The 16028-nt window shown below is 38.2% G+C and overlaps 1 protein-coding gene across 4 annotated transcripts in view; it reads left to right on the top strand.

Moving 5' to 3' along the window:
* Nucleotides 1-16028, top strand: part of sik3 (SIK family kinase 3) — a 198055-nt gene that overhangs the window by 155533 nt on the left and 26494 nt on the right. For 3 of the 4 annotated variants that reach the window (XR_013549225.1, XM_078426580.1, XM_078426578.1), the window contains exons 10-15: nt 827-904; nt 3365-3474; nt 4584-4740; nt 8958-9113; nt 10842-10915; nt 12568-12711. Coding sequence is in view for 3 of the 4 variants with exons in the window: in XM_078426580.1 (XP_078282706.1) it covers nt 827-904; nt 3365-3474; nt 4584-4740; nt 8958-9113; nt 10842-10915; nt 12568-12711 (719 nt within the window). In the remaining variant the exon portion in view is untranslated. The remainder of the gene's footprint in view (nt 1-826; nt 905-3364; nt 3475-4583; nt 4741-8957; nt 9114-10841; nt 10916-12567; nt 12712-16028) is intronic. The other variant, XM_078426579.1, reaches the window with a different exon arrangement.

Genomic DNA, 16028 nt, shown 5'->3' with positions numbered 1-16028 from the left:
GGCCATTCAGTCCATTGAGTCAACTTCGTCACTCAATCACAGCTGATCTATCTTTCCCTCTCAACCCCATTTTCCTGCATATCTTAGAGATTCTTTTTAGCATGTGAGGCTTTGATCTACCTTCACGCCCTTTTTAATTTATGAATAGCTTTTCGTGGCATAGTATCATAAATTACACCATACTAACTGTGGTTTTGCAAGAGCATTATTAAGTTAACTTTGACAGACATACATTCTTTTTATTGGTTTTATCTTCAAAATGTTTAACGGTATTTTAGATTAATAATTAGATAAGTGGAATTGAATATAGTTAGGGATTCCTGCTGTACAAGTACTTCTTTAGCTTATTCCGTAGAATAGATTCCCTCACTATTCCACTATTGATGTTGGATATTGCTGCAGCGTGTAAATAATGTCAGCTCATTTCCAGCCAAATGAGAATCTCACATCCATCAATTGCTCATATAATTTTCTTCCCCAGACTCCCTGTACTTCGGAATTTTTTACAATAATTTGTCCGAAGATCTCATTGGCCTTAAATTGTAGCAAGCCTCCGTCTTGGATATGGTGATCAGACGATTTTCTGGAGCATTAGGGATATTAACAAAGTGAACAGCAAATTGGAATAATTGTCCAATGAATTCTGGTGAAAATATATTAGTAAATATCTGTTATTTTGTCTGTAGTATTACTGAAGTTAATATTTTCACAGATATCTGAATGGAAATCTTTAGATGTTAGGTTGTTTAATTTTCATGTTGAGGTTGGAAGCACAGAGGAACTGATGGCTTATTTTCTATTTTTTTCCCTATGATCAATAAACCAGGCTGAGCAGACGGGTAATACATTGAGTCTAAATGTGCCACAGGTGCAGCTCATTAATCCAGACAACCAGATAGTACAGGTTGGTTATGAAACTCTTTTACGTCATTGTGGTTTTATGGTAAATGCCTACTATTCCAATATGATTCATTTAAATGCTATTGAGTCATTGTACATTTGTTGTGATGTTGACCATGCGTGCATAAAATTGAAAATACCTAATTGATTTTGCTGTTATCTTGATGAAATACTTCCGTTTCTTTCTTTCATGTATATAAAATGATGTTAAAGTCACAAAGCTTCACAGTTGATAATAAAACTGTTTCTTTTTGGAGTTTATTTAAAATTGTTTTATGCAATGGATTATCATTCTGAAAGATCTTTATATTTGTGGCAAAAACCGACTACATGAGTTAGCTTCATATTGATGGCCTGTAGAGAGCATCAGAGCCTAAACATTTGTACTTTGTCATCTGACCTCCATGCAACAAAACAAAAGTAAAAATGACAGAAGAGAAAAGACCAGTTCAACAATTCAACAAGCTCACTCGATTAGTTTCTCAAAACTCAGGCAATAATTATCTCCACCAGGAGAGAATTGAATTCCTCTCACAAAACATCCCCAGCATTACCAGTGCCGAATGCCATCTCAAAAACATAACCAGACCACCCATATGAATGCCTCGGCTACAAGAGCTGGCAGGGTACTCTGTAGCGAGTGATTTGTCTGGCTCCCCAAAACTGTTTCTCCATTTATAACCTACAAAAAGGGAATATGATAGAATACTCTTTAATTTTTAGAAAGAATGCTGTTCTAATAACTCTCAGGAAACTTGACACCACTCAGAACAATGCATGTGCTTGATTGATCTCCTAACCACCTTATATATTCACACCATCCACCAAGAATGCATTGTTGCCTCTGCATTTACCTTTTCCAAGATTCCCTTATCAGTTTGACATGGCTTCTATGACAACATCCCCCCCAAGAGTCAAGAGCAACAATGACATAGCAAGGTAGCCTCCAGCAGCGGATCCCTCTGTGTTTAACATAATCCGATTTGGAAATATATTGCCTTTATTTTATCGTCTCTGGTTCATAATCCAGGAATCTAGTACCTAACAGCAATGTGGGAGTGACATTGCCACATGGACTGGCCTGGTGATGACCACCACTCTCTCTCGAGGGCTATTAGATATGCCAAAATTGCTGGTCTTGGCATTAATGCCATCAAGCTTTGAAATAAAAAGAATCTCCTTTTCTGATGAGAAGATGCTTTTGATAATGTAATGTGAATATGTGTTAACTAAATGGTATTGCAAAATGTAAAGGGTGTTCTATAATACAAAGTTTTTACATTGGGTACTTACTATTTAAGAAATGGAGCAGAGATATTTGCCTGTATATGAAAATGGATAATCACTACTTATTATCTCAGTGCAATTAATAAGGCACATTGTAAATTATATTTCTATTAACCAAAGACTCTATTACATACAGTCGCAGGTTGTGTTTACATTTTGCATTTAAAAAAACAAGTTAACCATAATCTTAAAAAGACCCAAAGTGCTGGAATAACTCTATAGGTCAGGTAGCATCTCCAGAGAACATGGATAGGCGACACTTTGGTTCGGGACCCTTCTTCAGACTGATTGTAGGAGGGGAGGAGAAAGCTGGAAGTGAGATGGTGGCGGGACAAAGCTTGGCAAGTGATAGAGGAACATGGGTGAGGGAAATTTTTGATTGGTAGATGCTTGAACTAACGCCAGAGATGAAAAAAACAAAATGTATGAGAAAGAGATAAGGATTGAAAATGTGGGAAATATGAAGCCAGAGAAAGGAATTCTCTGGTGGAAAGGGACAAGGGGAAATGGAAAGGAAGAAATGCATGTGCATCCTGCTTGGGCACAAGGAAAAAAAAGGGGGGGGGGGAGAAGGGAGTGCTTGGATACCTGGAATTGGAAAAAGTCAATGTTCACACTGTTGGTTGTTAGCTACTCAAATGAAATATGAGGTGCTATTCCTCCAGTTTGCAAGTAGCCTCACTCTGGCAATGAAGGAAGCCCAGGACAGAAAGACCAGTATGGGAATGGGAAGGGAAAATGGTTAGCAACCGGGAGATCCAGCAAACCTTGGGGGATCATAATCTTCTTGATTATTATTATTTCCTACAATTCTAATTCAGATTAGACTACTATCGCTGTGGTATTTTCCAGGCTAGTCATTGGCATGAGTCATATTTTATAATTTTGTTTTCATTTCCAGAGCCTTTTCCTTTCAATCGTAAATTACCAGTGCTAAATGTATAATTTTTAATTTGAACAGACTTTCGAAAGTGTCTCCAAAATATTAGTCTTAAATTCTCTTGTTTATAAAAAATATAGATTTGGGGAATCACTAAGATTGAGATTTTTTTCCAAGTTAAGATATAGTTTGGAATTTAAATACCAGTTTAGATTGTATTGTGATGAATGAGATCAAACTGAGGGATTGGGTTATTTCTGCTACTTTCACCATTTATGTGTGTGCGTTCTTTCTCAGACTGATGGCAACATGAATCTAGACAGCGATGAAGGTGAAGAACCGTCGCCAGAAGCGTTGGCACGATATCTATCAATGAGGAGACATACTGTTGGTGTTGCTGATCCCAGGTTGGTACTAGCATTTCAGAAACTTCTCGCATGCAACCAATACTAAACAAAAAACGGATACATTTGAATTTAATCCAAACCGAATGTACTCATCCCTACATATAGGGTTGGTGGCTTTTGCTTTTGTGAAATGTGTTAAGACCCAAACATATTCAATAATTGAATGAGACAGGAAAGGTGATTTCATTCCTCATTGTTTTTGGATCAGATGTAGCTAATACGAGGAGGTTTAATGCAATCCGCACTAGACTTTAATTTAGTTTTAGATTTATATGATATTTTAGGAGGTGCATTTTCAATAAAAAACGTGTAATTCCCATGCAGATGTGAAAATCATACTGCAGCCAAGACTGGGAGAGGTAAGAAGAAGAAAGGGAAAATAAGTTGGGAAATGTACTTTACAGGACATTTAGGCAAACTGGATTTGTCCAAACACAGATATGAAAAAGCTTCATTGAATTAACAGAGCCATGCAGAAGTGGGGTAAGAACAGTGGAAGGAGTTGGTTATCCTTGAAAATTCTTAGGATTTGTGAAGTTTGAACAGAGGAGAAAGAACTACTTTTTGAACTGCAATTTTATAAATCAAAGCTAAATGTAGTTTTGCTAGAAAACATACAGCCTTCATCTTTTAAAAAATAGCGTTACAGTGCCCCCCCGTGGTCTAGTGCAGAAAGCATGACATGGTGTAGCATGGAGTACTTATGCAAGAAGGTTCCAGTTACAGGATCAGATCCATATGCTCTGCCAGAATGATGGGGAGTTTGTACCTGAGGTCAGTGATCTGGTGCTATGCAGAAGGAAGAGTGTGAATGCTTCCTGTCTTTAATTGCAATTAAGTGATCCTTTCAAGCAAATTTCTACATGAGAGCATTATAAGAACATGATCAAGCACAGCTATGATTCCATGTACGCTCACCCTCTCCTCAAAACAGTGGACAGACAAGTTGCAGATACTCACCCTTTGACTCTAGCATCTAGAATATCCGATGAAACTACCACCATTGTGTATGAACAAAATTAAAATACTAAATTCCCTGCTTTGGGAAAAAAGTGGTGAAGCATATAAAGAATAATAAAACTAAAGTTCTGATTTTTTTCCTAATGTAGAACTGAAGTTCCAGAAGATCTGCAGAAATGCCACCTGCCTGGTTTTCCACGCACTGTGCCTCAGGCTCCTTTCCTGCAAGTTGTTCCAAATGTTAATTTAATGCAGAACATGCTTCCCATGCAGAATTTACAGCCAGCCACACAGCTGGAGTATAAGGTATGGATGCCTTTGCTTAAAGTTTATTAATAGATAATGAATAAGATGTAACTGAAACACCCTGTAGTTCCCAAGCTAAATATCACTACTATACCGGAATTGAACATGCAAACCAATTGTCACTGTTGGTGTGGACATCTGTAACCAGAATTCTCAGTCATAAGATTTCCATTAAATTATAAATTTAATTAATGCAAATCTGTCACGGTCCTTCTGCACAGATCCATACGTCAACATCGCTTTTTCGAGGATTACGTGAACATTACGAGGATTTCAGTCGTACTGCAAAATATAAATAGTGCAATTTAAAATCTCCATTTCTCAAATTATTATAAGATGAAAGTAGTTGAATTGTGGAAATTGTATCTAAGTATGTGTACATTAGAGAAATAAACATGACTTCCTCTTTGACAGTTTCTTGGGATTGACTGTGACTTACTTCCACCTCTGTTTTGTGGGTTCTGAGATAACTCAGAATGGGAATCATAGCCTCTTCCTTAGGAGGAGCAAGTGGCGACTGATGGGTCTTGTGAGGGAATCTGATTTTTTGTGTGGAAGTTCTGCTTTCTTTGCTGTGAGGGGGTTTGTTTTATTTGACTTGAGATGTTTGTTTTCATTGCCTTGACTGTTCCTTCTTCCCTTTGAGTGGTCATGAGCCAGCAATTCCCAGAGTCAATGGTTATGTTGCATTTCTTGAAGGAAGCTTTAAGCACATCCTTGAATCTTTTCCTCTGACCACGTGATAATCTTTACCCACACACTTGCCAACTCAGGCACATAAATCCTTGTCCATTCCCTCCTCTTGCATGGAAGCATAGAAAATAGATGCAGGTGTAGGCCATTCGGCCCTTGGAGCCAGCACTGCCATTCAATATGATCATGGCTGATCATCCAAAATCAATACCCCGTTCCGGCTTTGTCCCCATATTCCTTGATTCCCTTGGCCCTGAGAGCTAAATCCAACTCTTTCTTGAAAACATCCAGTGAATTGGCCTCCACTGCCTTCTGTGGCAGAGAATTCCACAGATTCACAACTCTCTGGGTGAAAAAGTTTTTCCTCATCTCAGTCCTAAGTGGCCTACCCCTTATTCTTAAACTGTCCTGGTTCTGGACTTCCACAACATTGGGAACATTTTTCCTGCATCTACCCAGTCCAATCCTCTAAGAATTTTATATGTTTCTATAAATCCCCTCTCATCCTTCTAAATTCCAGCAAATACTAGCCCAGTCGTTCCATTCTTTCATCATATGTCAGTCCCGCCATCCCAGGAATTAACCTGGTGAACCTTCGCTGCACTCCCTCAATAGCAATAATGTCCTTCCTCAAATTAGGAGACCAAAATTGCACACAATACTCTAGGTGCGGTCTCAATACTCCAGGTGCCATCTCTGCCTTCTCACTCCTTTCCTAGTGCAATTTCAAACTCTCAAACCCGGCTGTCGATACCTGGCTCTGTTTGTATACTCAACTGCATTGTAGAGTCATACAGCACAGAAACAGGCCTTTCAGCCCACTATGTCCATGCTGACTATCAACTACTCATCGCATTTAACACCATTTCATCTGCTAGCAGTCTATGTCTGGGCAATTAATATGCTCGGTTAGATACTTCTTAAATGTTGAGAGTATTTGCCTAATAACTTACTCAGGCAGTACATTCCAGATTCCAGCCAGCCTCTGGATGAGAAAAGATCGTCTTCAGTTACTGCCTAAATCTTTTAAACCTACTTTAAACCTAATTCCGGGTCTCCAGCTGCACACCTAACAATGCTGATCCCATTATGTAATGAGCCTGCAGTATCTTATGGAGCTTGCCTGCCAAATGTTTCTAGGTAGAATGCCAGCTGGTGTAGCTGATGATTATTTAGATATTAAAATAAATAGACAAGATGTTTGTGGCTTCCTTGGGTAATATTCTGCGGTATTCTTTCAGAAGGTGAAGCCACATTGCAGGAATGTGCAATTGTAAAACCTGGCCTCAATCTTTTTGAATTACTTATACCGTTTATCATTTATAAAAGAGATGTTGGTGTTGGTACAAGTCCAACATTCTTTATCCATCTCTAGTGAGATGAAATGAGGCATTTTCTCTGACTGCCACAACTACAATGTTAAGAAGTAGGTAGGAAGGTGGTTCTACAGTTTTGACACAGTGAAGGAATATTATGACTGAATCAGAGAACTAAACAGTGCAGAAGAAAATCATTTACCTGTTCATGAAAATTGAGAGAGTTCTCCAACATTATTCTTCTAGCTACTTATGCAACTGGTTTATTTAGGTTTGTTTAGGTGACCTCAGGCTGTTGGTGTAATTTAGTGATAGCAGTGTTAATAACCATCATGAGGAAACGGTTAGACTTTCTTATTGGACATGCCGTTGCTTGACATATTTGTGCACGAGCATTACTTGTCGTTTCCCAACTCAAGCTGAATGCACTCTATGCCTCACTGCATGTGAACATCTTCTGCTTTATTACCTGAGGGATTGGAAATGGATCTGAAGAATTACTACACTACAATTTTACCAAAGCCAATTTACTTACAAACCTATATGGCTCTGGCGTGTGGGAGGAAACTGGAGCACGTGGTCACAGGGAGAACTTGCAAACTCTGTACTGGTACCGGTAGTCAGGATCGAACCGAGTCCCCAGCGCTGTAAGGCATCAACTACCGCTGTTCACTGTGCCGCCCTATCGACCATAACAAAATGTTTTGAAAGATTGGTAATGGCTCACACATATACCAGTCTTCCAGATAATCTTGACCCCTTGCAATTTATGTACAGGTATAGTTTGTATTGGTTGATGTCACATGTAATGAGATATAGTGAAAAGCTTTCACTGTAATAAATGTACGGAGGACATCATCTCTCTTGCACTACGTTCAGCTTTGGATCACCTTGACAATAAGAACAAATATGCCAGGATGCTATTTATTGACTATTCATTGCTCAGCCTTCATCACCATAATACAGAATAAGTTTAGACCTAAACTTCTGGTCCTTGGCCGTGGGGCCACCATTTTCTGGACTTAATGACCGATAGACCTCAGTGGGTTAAAATTGGTCATAACATTTTCTTCAACTTCTTTAACTTCACTGAACATTGTTGCCTGCTGGAACATCAACAATGTTAAGATGGAGTATAGACTCGTACTGTGCGGAAACAGACCTTCAGTCCAACTTGCCCACTCCAACCGACATGTCCCATCTACACCTGCCTGCGTTTGGCCGTATCCCTCTAAACTTGTCCATGCACCTGTCTAAATGTTTCTTAAATGTTGCGATAGTACCTGCCTCAACTAATTCCTCTGGCAACTCGTTCCACGTACCCACTACCCTGTATGTGGAAAAGGTTGCCCTTCAGGTTCCTATTAAATCTTTCCCCTCTCACCTTAAACCTATATCCTCTGGTTTTTGATTTCCCTATTCTGGGTAAAAGACTCTGTGCATTCACCCTATCTATTCCACTCATGATTTTATACACCTCTATAAGATCACCCCTCAGCCTTCTAGGCTCTGAGGAATAAAATCCTAGCTTCCTTAACCTCTCCCTAAAGCGCAGGCATTGAGTCCTGGCAACATCTTCCTGCATTTGTAATAAAATGCTGGTATCAGTATTGAATGACAATGATTTACTGTTGTAAAATACATACATTCATTAAGGGCCTTCAGGAAGGAAATCTCCCATCCTAAATATAGATCTTGAACCACCAACATGATTGATTCTTATTTGCCGAATATTCTGCCTGGACAGAGGCATCTGTGATATAGTACGAGCAAACCTGCTCGTTTTGTTTCTCCCAGAAATGGCACTGTAACTGTTTGCAAATGTTTAGAGTAAGTAGCAAAAATTCCCTCTATGTAACTAAGCACAATGATTTTCATGAATTTTATACATTTAATTCTTAATACATTTAATTCTTAAGTTCTGTGTTACTTTTTTAACCTTGAATTTCTTTGTTTCTTTTGCTTCCCACAGTGTTTTCCTTTTTGTACCTTCCATTCTGATCATAAATTGACTTCCCATTGTACAATTCACTCATTCAGATCAAATAATGATAAAATAATTTTAAGAATATAAGATAACTAAGGGAAAGGTGCTATTGTTTATTGGCTGTCCCTCGTGGTTTGGAGTCAGGTAGTTACCATCATTCAGTAAACAGAATTTTAATTTTATGTACATATGATCCTGCATCTCTTTTTTTAATTCCTTAGGAACAATCCTTACTTCAACCTCCAACGCTACAGTTGCTAAATGGTATGGGACCCCTTGGCCGACGTGCTTCCGATGGTGGGGCCAACATACAGCTGCACGCCCAACAGTTACTAAAGCGTCCAAGAGGCCCTTCTCCTTTGGTCACCATGAACCCGGTAAGTGGTAAACCAATTGCATCCAGTTAGCGAACTAACATCAACAAGAGGAAATTAAGAATTGGTATTATCATTTGGTATGAAACATTCAATCTTCATAGACAGGAGAGTGGTTGAACTTAAAACATCTTATTATTTTTGTACCTCTGAACCATGCAGTACTTGCCAAGGGAGTACTAGCACTGAGCTGGCAATTGGATGAATTAGTAAGCCGGGTGGTGGCACTTTTCATTTGCTTCTAAAAGCTTAATTTCCAATATTTCACTGATGATGTATATTTGCCACGATCAAATAGTGCAAGAGAATATAACATGTTTTATTACCGCCATGTATCACCATATTTAGAATCATTAATGTGCTTTTCAATATATTGATCTAGAAAATATAATAGCTTCAACCTTTACTGTATTATCTAAATAGCTTAGAGGCACTCAAGATTCTTCAAGAGATCTTCTTCCCTTGCCAGTAGGCAATATACAGGGCAGTTGTTATTGATTCACAAATCTGAAGAAGTTACTTCATTGACATTTAACATCTTGTAAGTTAGAGTCTATTATTGCAGTAATTTATTCAAGATCTTTCCTTTTCTTCAACGTGCTTCCTAGAACTGTTAGCCACAATTCTGCACTGGCTAAGATTACAGTGCACTTTCTTTTAGGATAATGTTAGTCTTTAAAAATGTCTTGCAGTGTTAAACATTTGTTTTCCTTTAATTGAGAATATGAGTTTAGTTTAGTTTATTGTCACATGTACAGTGAAAAGCTTTTGATGCGTGCCAACCAGTCAGCAGAAAGACAATACATGATTACGATTGAGCTATCCAATACATGATAAAGAGAATAACTTTTAGTGCAAGGTGAAGTCTTAATTAAAGATAGTCCAAGGGTCTACCTCATTGCAGTCCCTCGGACTATCGTTATTGGACTTTACTGGACTTCTCCCTGCACTAAACGTTATTCCCTTTATCATGTATCTGTACACTGTGGATAGCTCTATTGTAATCATGTATTGTCTATCTACACAAGAAAACTTTTTCACTGTACTTCGGTGCACGTGTCAATAAACCAAAGTAAGAGTTGGGATGTCATATTGCAGTTGTACAAAACATTGGTTTGACTACATTTGGAATGTTTTTGTGGTCGCACTTCAGGAGAGATGTGGTAGAAATTGTGGGAGTGCTGAAGAGATTCACTAGGTTGTTGCCTGGACTGGAGGATTCAAGTTATAAAGAGAGATTGGATGGGCTAAGTTTAATCTCATTTGGAATGTAGGAGGCTGAGTGGTGGCCGTACAGAGGTTTACAAAATATGAGAGACATAGGATAAATAATTACAATCTTTTTCGCGGGACAGAGGAGGGCACACGTTTAAGGTGAGAGGGGAGAAATTTAAAGAAGATCTGAGTGGTATGTTTTCCGCACAAGGTGATGAATATTTGAAACAAGCTGCTAGAGGAAGTGATGGAAGCAGATGTAATTATAACGTTTAAAAGGCATTTGGACAAGGATCGGAAGGGAGTAGCGGATATGGTCCTAATGTGGGCAAATAGGATTAGTGTGGTTAGGCATCACAGTTGGCATGGATGTAATGGACCCTAAAGTACTTGCTTCTGTGCTGTACAATTGTATGTTTCTGTGAATGTAGTCTAGAATATCATTATGGAGCTGTTAATTCATTTTCCTTGTAGCTCCTCTATGCCTTATACATCAGTGTGTACTTTTTCTCGCAGCATGCTGTGCCAGTCGTTACACCAGTGGATGAGGAGGGCTCAGATGGTGAGCCAGATCAGGAAGCTGTGCAAAGGTATGTAACAGGACTGGTGAGTTCATTTACTCACTTTCAACTTTCAAGTTTCCCTCAGAAGGAGATGTGCGTTGGACATTCTCAGGATTTACTTCGACTTCGCAGTCATGCCGTAGCTTTGTCCCAGTCTGTCATCTGCTAAAAAAATATCAAACATGGCTTCATTATTCCTTGGAAACGACTGCAAAAGTTCTCGAGGTTGACCTCAATCTTCCATCAGCTTCAATTCATCCTATGTTCATTGCTACAATTGGATGTACAAAATCCATCTCACCATGTGTTGTAAATCTCTTTACTACTTTACACACTCTGTGTCTCTGACTTTTACCAATTCTTCCTCAATTTACTTACAGCTGATAGTCTAAATTTTGACTCTGCTTCACTTTAAAACCCTCAGACTCGACACCATTTTTATTTCCTCGTCCTTCCTTAAAATCCACCTTTCTAAGTAATCTTTTGGTCATGTTCTCAAACTCTTCTTTAGCTTGGAATCCCGTTTATGCCTCTCTAAAGCATCTTGCAATGTCCCTCTATGGTTTGGATGCTGTACAAGTTGCCGTTGATATTTCAGACACAGCTGTTTGGAAAGGAGCAGAATCATTAATCTTGATGGATGAATATATTTAAGTGCTGAAAGGAACCCTCGTTCAAATATTAAAACAAGATTAAATGGAATAGGTTAATTAGAGAATATCCTACCTCCAAGGGAGAAGTGCTCATACTTAAATCTGTACATAGCTAAGTCTTGCATTTAAAATTAAAATAGCAACCTAATTATGATCTGCTCTAATAGTCTCTGCTCAGGTAAACGTTTTCAATTGTTCAGATCGTTATGCACAGGTAGAAAGTTATCACCACCAGATGAACCAGCAACCTTTGCACAACAATCACATTGTCAAATATTTATTATTTCCAATCTAGAACCTGTGCTGAGCATATAAAATCAAATTATGTTTTGTGTTCTACAATAATATATTGCACGTTACATAATGAAACATCGCTGTTGAAATGAAACAGCATATCTATTATAGCTTATGACCCTGAGCAATGTCAAAGGAGATCAGATAATGTTAGGTAATAGTATGAAGAAGAGATCAGTTTTATTGATAGCATCATTCCACTTTGAGGATTGCTGCGGGCTATATCCTGTTAGGTGGCTTTTGGGCTCTGTTCTTCCAATAAATGCCTTTTATTTAAATAATCATTTCCACGTTTTGATAACTAAAAATAGTTTAGTCTTTGCTTGCTCCAGAAATACTGCCTTGCAAATGCGGCTCTTAAGGGCAAATCAGTCCACAGAGAAACAAAGGCTATTTGATAATATATAATCATAAATCAAGCTAAACCATAAAAATAAATTAAATTGACAGATAACAATGATAAAATATATTATTCTCACCATTAACTAACACTTCCCTGGGCATGCTAGATGCTGCCACTAAATGCAAAGAAATAATCCATATGAACCTTAATAGACACAAAACTCTATCTTAAAGAGTAAATGTCACTTCTAAAAATAAAGTTAAACTAATTGTAGTTGGTGACATTTTTAAAACTAAATTTATCTATAACGTTCTATCTACTGGACTGTAGTATTACAGTATCTACCTTATGTAGATATTTTTCAACATCAATATACACTTGTGTTGCAGGTATCTGGCTAACAGATCTAAACGTCACACTCTCGCAATGACCAATCCTACAGCTGAGGTTCCCCTAGATTTGCAGAGGCAGCTGGGACAGCAGCAGGCAATCCGTTCACGGGCTTGGGTTCCTCACCCTGAGCAGCACAGCCGGTGAGTGGCTTTTGCACAGAAATCTCAGTCTCTCCCTCAGATATTAACATGGAACTACTGCTGGTTTCAGCATTCCAGACGAAGCAGATTAGATTATTTGAGAGATCGCATGTGCCCCATTCAAACTTGAAAAATATATATAATTGTCCATATGCCTATCTTAGTTTAGAGAGTAGTCTGAAACTACTAGAGAGTAGTTTATGAACAATACATGTTTCCAATCCAACTGAATCCTTTGGAGAGGCAGAGGTAGTACATCAATTAGCAAAGGAGCTAGAATATCCTCGACCATCACCAAGCAATCAGTTATGGAGCAGCAATCATTGAGAATCTCTCAATTGCTTGTCCTTTGCGGCAGAGAATAGTGTAAAAGCTGGGAAAATGTAGGAGAATACAAGTAGTTAGCAGATTTAAGAAACTGGTTATTGTATCATTACCAGTTGCATAATTTATGCAGTGAACAATGTGTACATTTATTTCTTGTTTCTTACACATTGTTCAGACTGGTAGCAGAAAGGGGAGATCAGAAAAAAACAAAGGGTTTGTAAGATTATACAATATACATATTTGTTATCTTACAAATATTTATAATGTATATAATCTTGAAAGACAGTTGGTAGATGATTATGTCCAAACATTTAAGAGGAAATATTAAAAAGAAAATTAAGCGGTATAAGAAGAGTACAGAAAATGAATGAGGTAAGATCACTTAATTGTTGAGAAAGCATTGACACATTGCTTCAAATGGCCTCGTTTTGTGCTGAGATTCTAATGAAAATCACTAAATGAAATGTTAGTGAAAAAAATCCATCTTTAAGAGCAGGGTGGGATTGAAGGATAGAGGAAATATTTCCAAATCTACATGGCAATTAATTACATTTGAAAACATAATTCACCATATGATAATGATAAGGATCATACCTAAGAGCATCATTGGTGTTAATTTCCACATTCTGTAAAAACCTGATTAGATGAATGGCAATTTTGTATTTTATTTTTGTGTTTTTTATTTATTCACAAGATGTGAGCTCCGCTAACACGAACAGCTTTTAATATCCATTCTTTCTTGCTCCTGAACTGTTATCTCAGAGGTTTAAGAATCAACTAATTTGTTGGGAGTTTGGGTATGTAACAATCAGGCTTGGTAAGGGAAATAATTTACTTCCCTGGAGGACATTTATGAAACAATTTGTTTATATAATAACTCAGATCCCAGTACCAGATCTATGATTTTAACCCATTATATAATGGGTAAATGTTACTGTATTTATAGCCTCAGTTACTTATGTTATTCGGAATTTCTCTTTGTACATGACGGCACTAATTGATCTTCCTTGTCTTTGTACACAGAGAGCCAGGGCACTTGAATTAGTCTTGAACACTGGCAATGCTGTACACAGATCTACGGATGCACACATCAATGCCCAGTTTGGTGGGGGGAAGGATAGGAGAGAATATTAGGAGGGGAATAGGATAGTGATTTTTTTTACCGGTTGTCCACCTATTTCCCCATCCCATCCCAACAATGATGAGCAATGGATAGTGCTTCCAAAAAGTGTTATAAAGGGAAATGGGGCAATAAACTATTACTTCCAGTGTAAGTTATTAAATTCTTCTCTCTGATATTTTTCGTTGCCCAACTCGGAGAGTTTAGTGACATGCAGTGTTTAGAGTTCACACCGATCATCAGTCACATATTCACACTAGTTCCATGTTATCTCACTTTCGAATCCACTCCCTACACATCAGGTAAAACTTACAGAGGCCAATTAAGTTACAAACCCACAAGTCTTTGGAATGCGAGAGTTTAGTTTAGTTTATTGTCAAGTGTACCATGAAACGTATAGTAAAAAGCTTTTGTTGAGTGCTATCCAGTCAGCAGAAAGACAATACATGATTACAATCGAGCCATTTACAGTGTTTTAATACATGATAAAGGAATAACGTTTAGTGCAAGATAAAGCCTGCAAAGTCCCATCAAGGATATCCGAGGGTCACCAAAGAGGTAGATATTAGTTCAGCGCAGCTCTGGTTATGTTCGGATGATTCGGTTGCCTGATAATAGCTGGGAGGAAACTGTCCCTGAATCTGGAGGTATGCGTTTTCATACTTCTCTCTCCTTTGCCTGATGGGAGAGGGGAGAAGAGGGAGTGGCCAGGGTGCAACTCGTCCTTGATTATGCTGCTGGCCTTGCTGAGGAAACTGGAGCAACTGGAAAAACCCACGCAGTCACAGGGAGAACATGCAAATTCCACACGGACAGCACCCGAGGTCAGGATTGAACCCGGGTCTCCAGCGCTGTGAGACAACAGCTCGACCACCTGCGCCAATGCCATTCTGTGTGGGGCTGTTTTGAAACACCTGAAAATCACAGCTGCTATATTTATATACTGACCTTATTTAGTTCTCTTTACTTCCTCCACCTCACTCACACTGACCTCTCTATCCTTGGCTTTTAGGCTGATCCAATAATATTTAACATAAGTGTGAGGCAAACCACCTCATCTTTTGATTACTGTGTTAGAGCTTACCTGAATCGATGCTGTCAGACAGCTGCTTCTAATGATTCTGCTACTTCCATGTAATACATCTCTGGATTCATCTTTGTGTTTTTACTTATTCTCTAACCTCCCCTGTCGGTCTTTCACATGCACCGCTTTTGTTATTTGTACTTTTCACTCTGTCAGACTTTCGCTTTCATTTCTTAATTTCTCTCCATCTTGCTTCATCACAAACATTTTTGAGTTTGCGATGAAAGTTCATCAATCTGATGTATTAATTGTTTCCCTTTTAATAGTTGTGGACTGATCCGCTGACTCTTTTCAACACTTAGCTTTTAATTTAGTTTTCCAATATCCTAATATTTTAATGTATATGGTTTTGACAATTTTTATCAGAGAATAATCAATGTTTTCTTAATCTTTTAACCTAATATTGGTTATTAATATTCCAATACAACAAAAATTTGCAGTCATTTAGTACTGTTGACATTATTAAAAGGTCAAGGGGAAATATCAAATTTGACAAGTACAGATATTGCTTAAAATGACATGAACATTGGTCAAAATAGTAGGTTTCTAAAGGAGGAGAGGCATGCAAAGGTGGAATGATTCAAAGAGAAAACTTCCAGACTTTAAGGGCTTTGGCAGTGAAAAGTTTGTCTGTCGGACACGGAGCGACCAAAGTGAGAAATCCACAAGATACTGGAATTGGATACCTGGAATGATCTTGGTTGTTCGTCTATTACAGAAATTGTGCACAAAGATAATAATCATTAAAGAAGATAGACACAAAATGCTGGAGTAACTCAGCGGGTC

The sequence above is a fragment of the Rhinoraja longicauda genome, chromosome 32 (assembly GCF_053455715.1).
Source record: "Rhinoraja longicauda isolate Sanriku21f chromosome 32, sRhiLon1.1, whole genome shotgun sequence".
Lineage (NCBI taxonomy): Eukaryota > Metazoa > Chordata > Chondrichthyes > Rajiformes > Arhynchobatidae > Rhinoraja > Rhinoraja longicauda.
The sequence above is the reverse complement of the archived record's forward strand: the minus strand, read 5'-3'. Positions and strand labels throughout refer to the sequence as shown.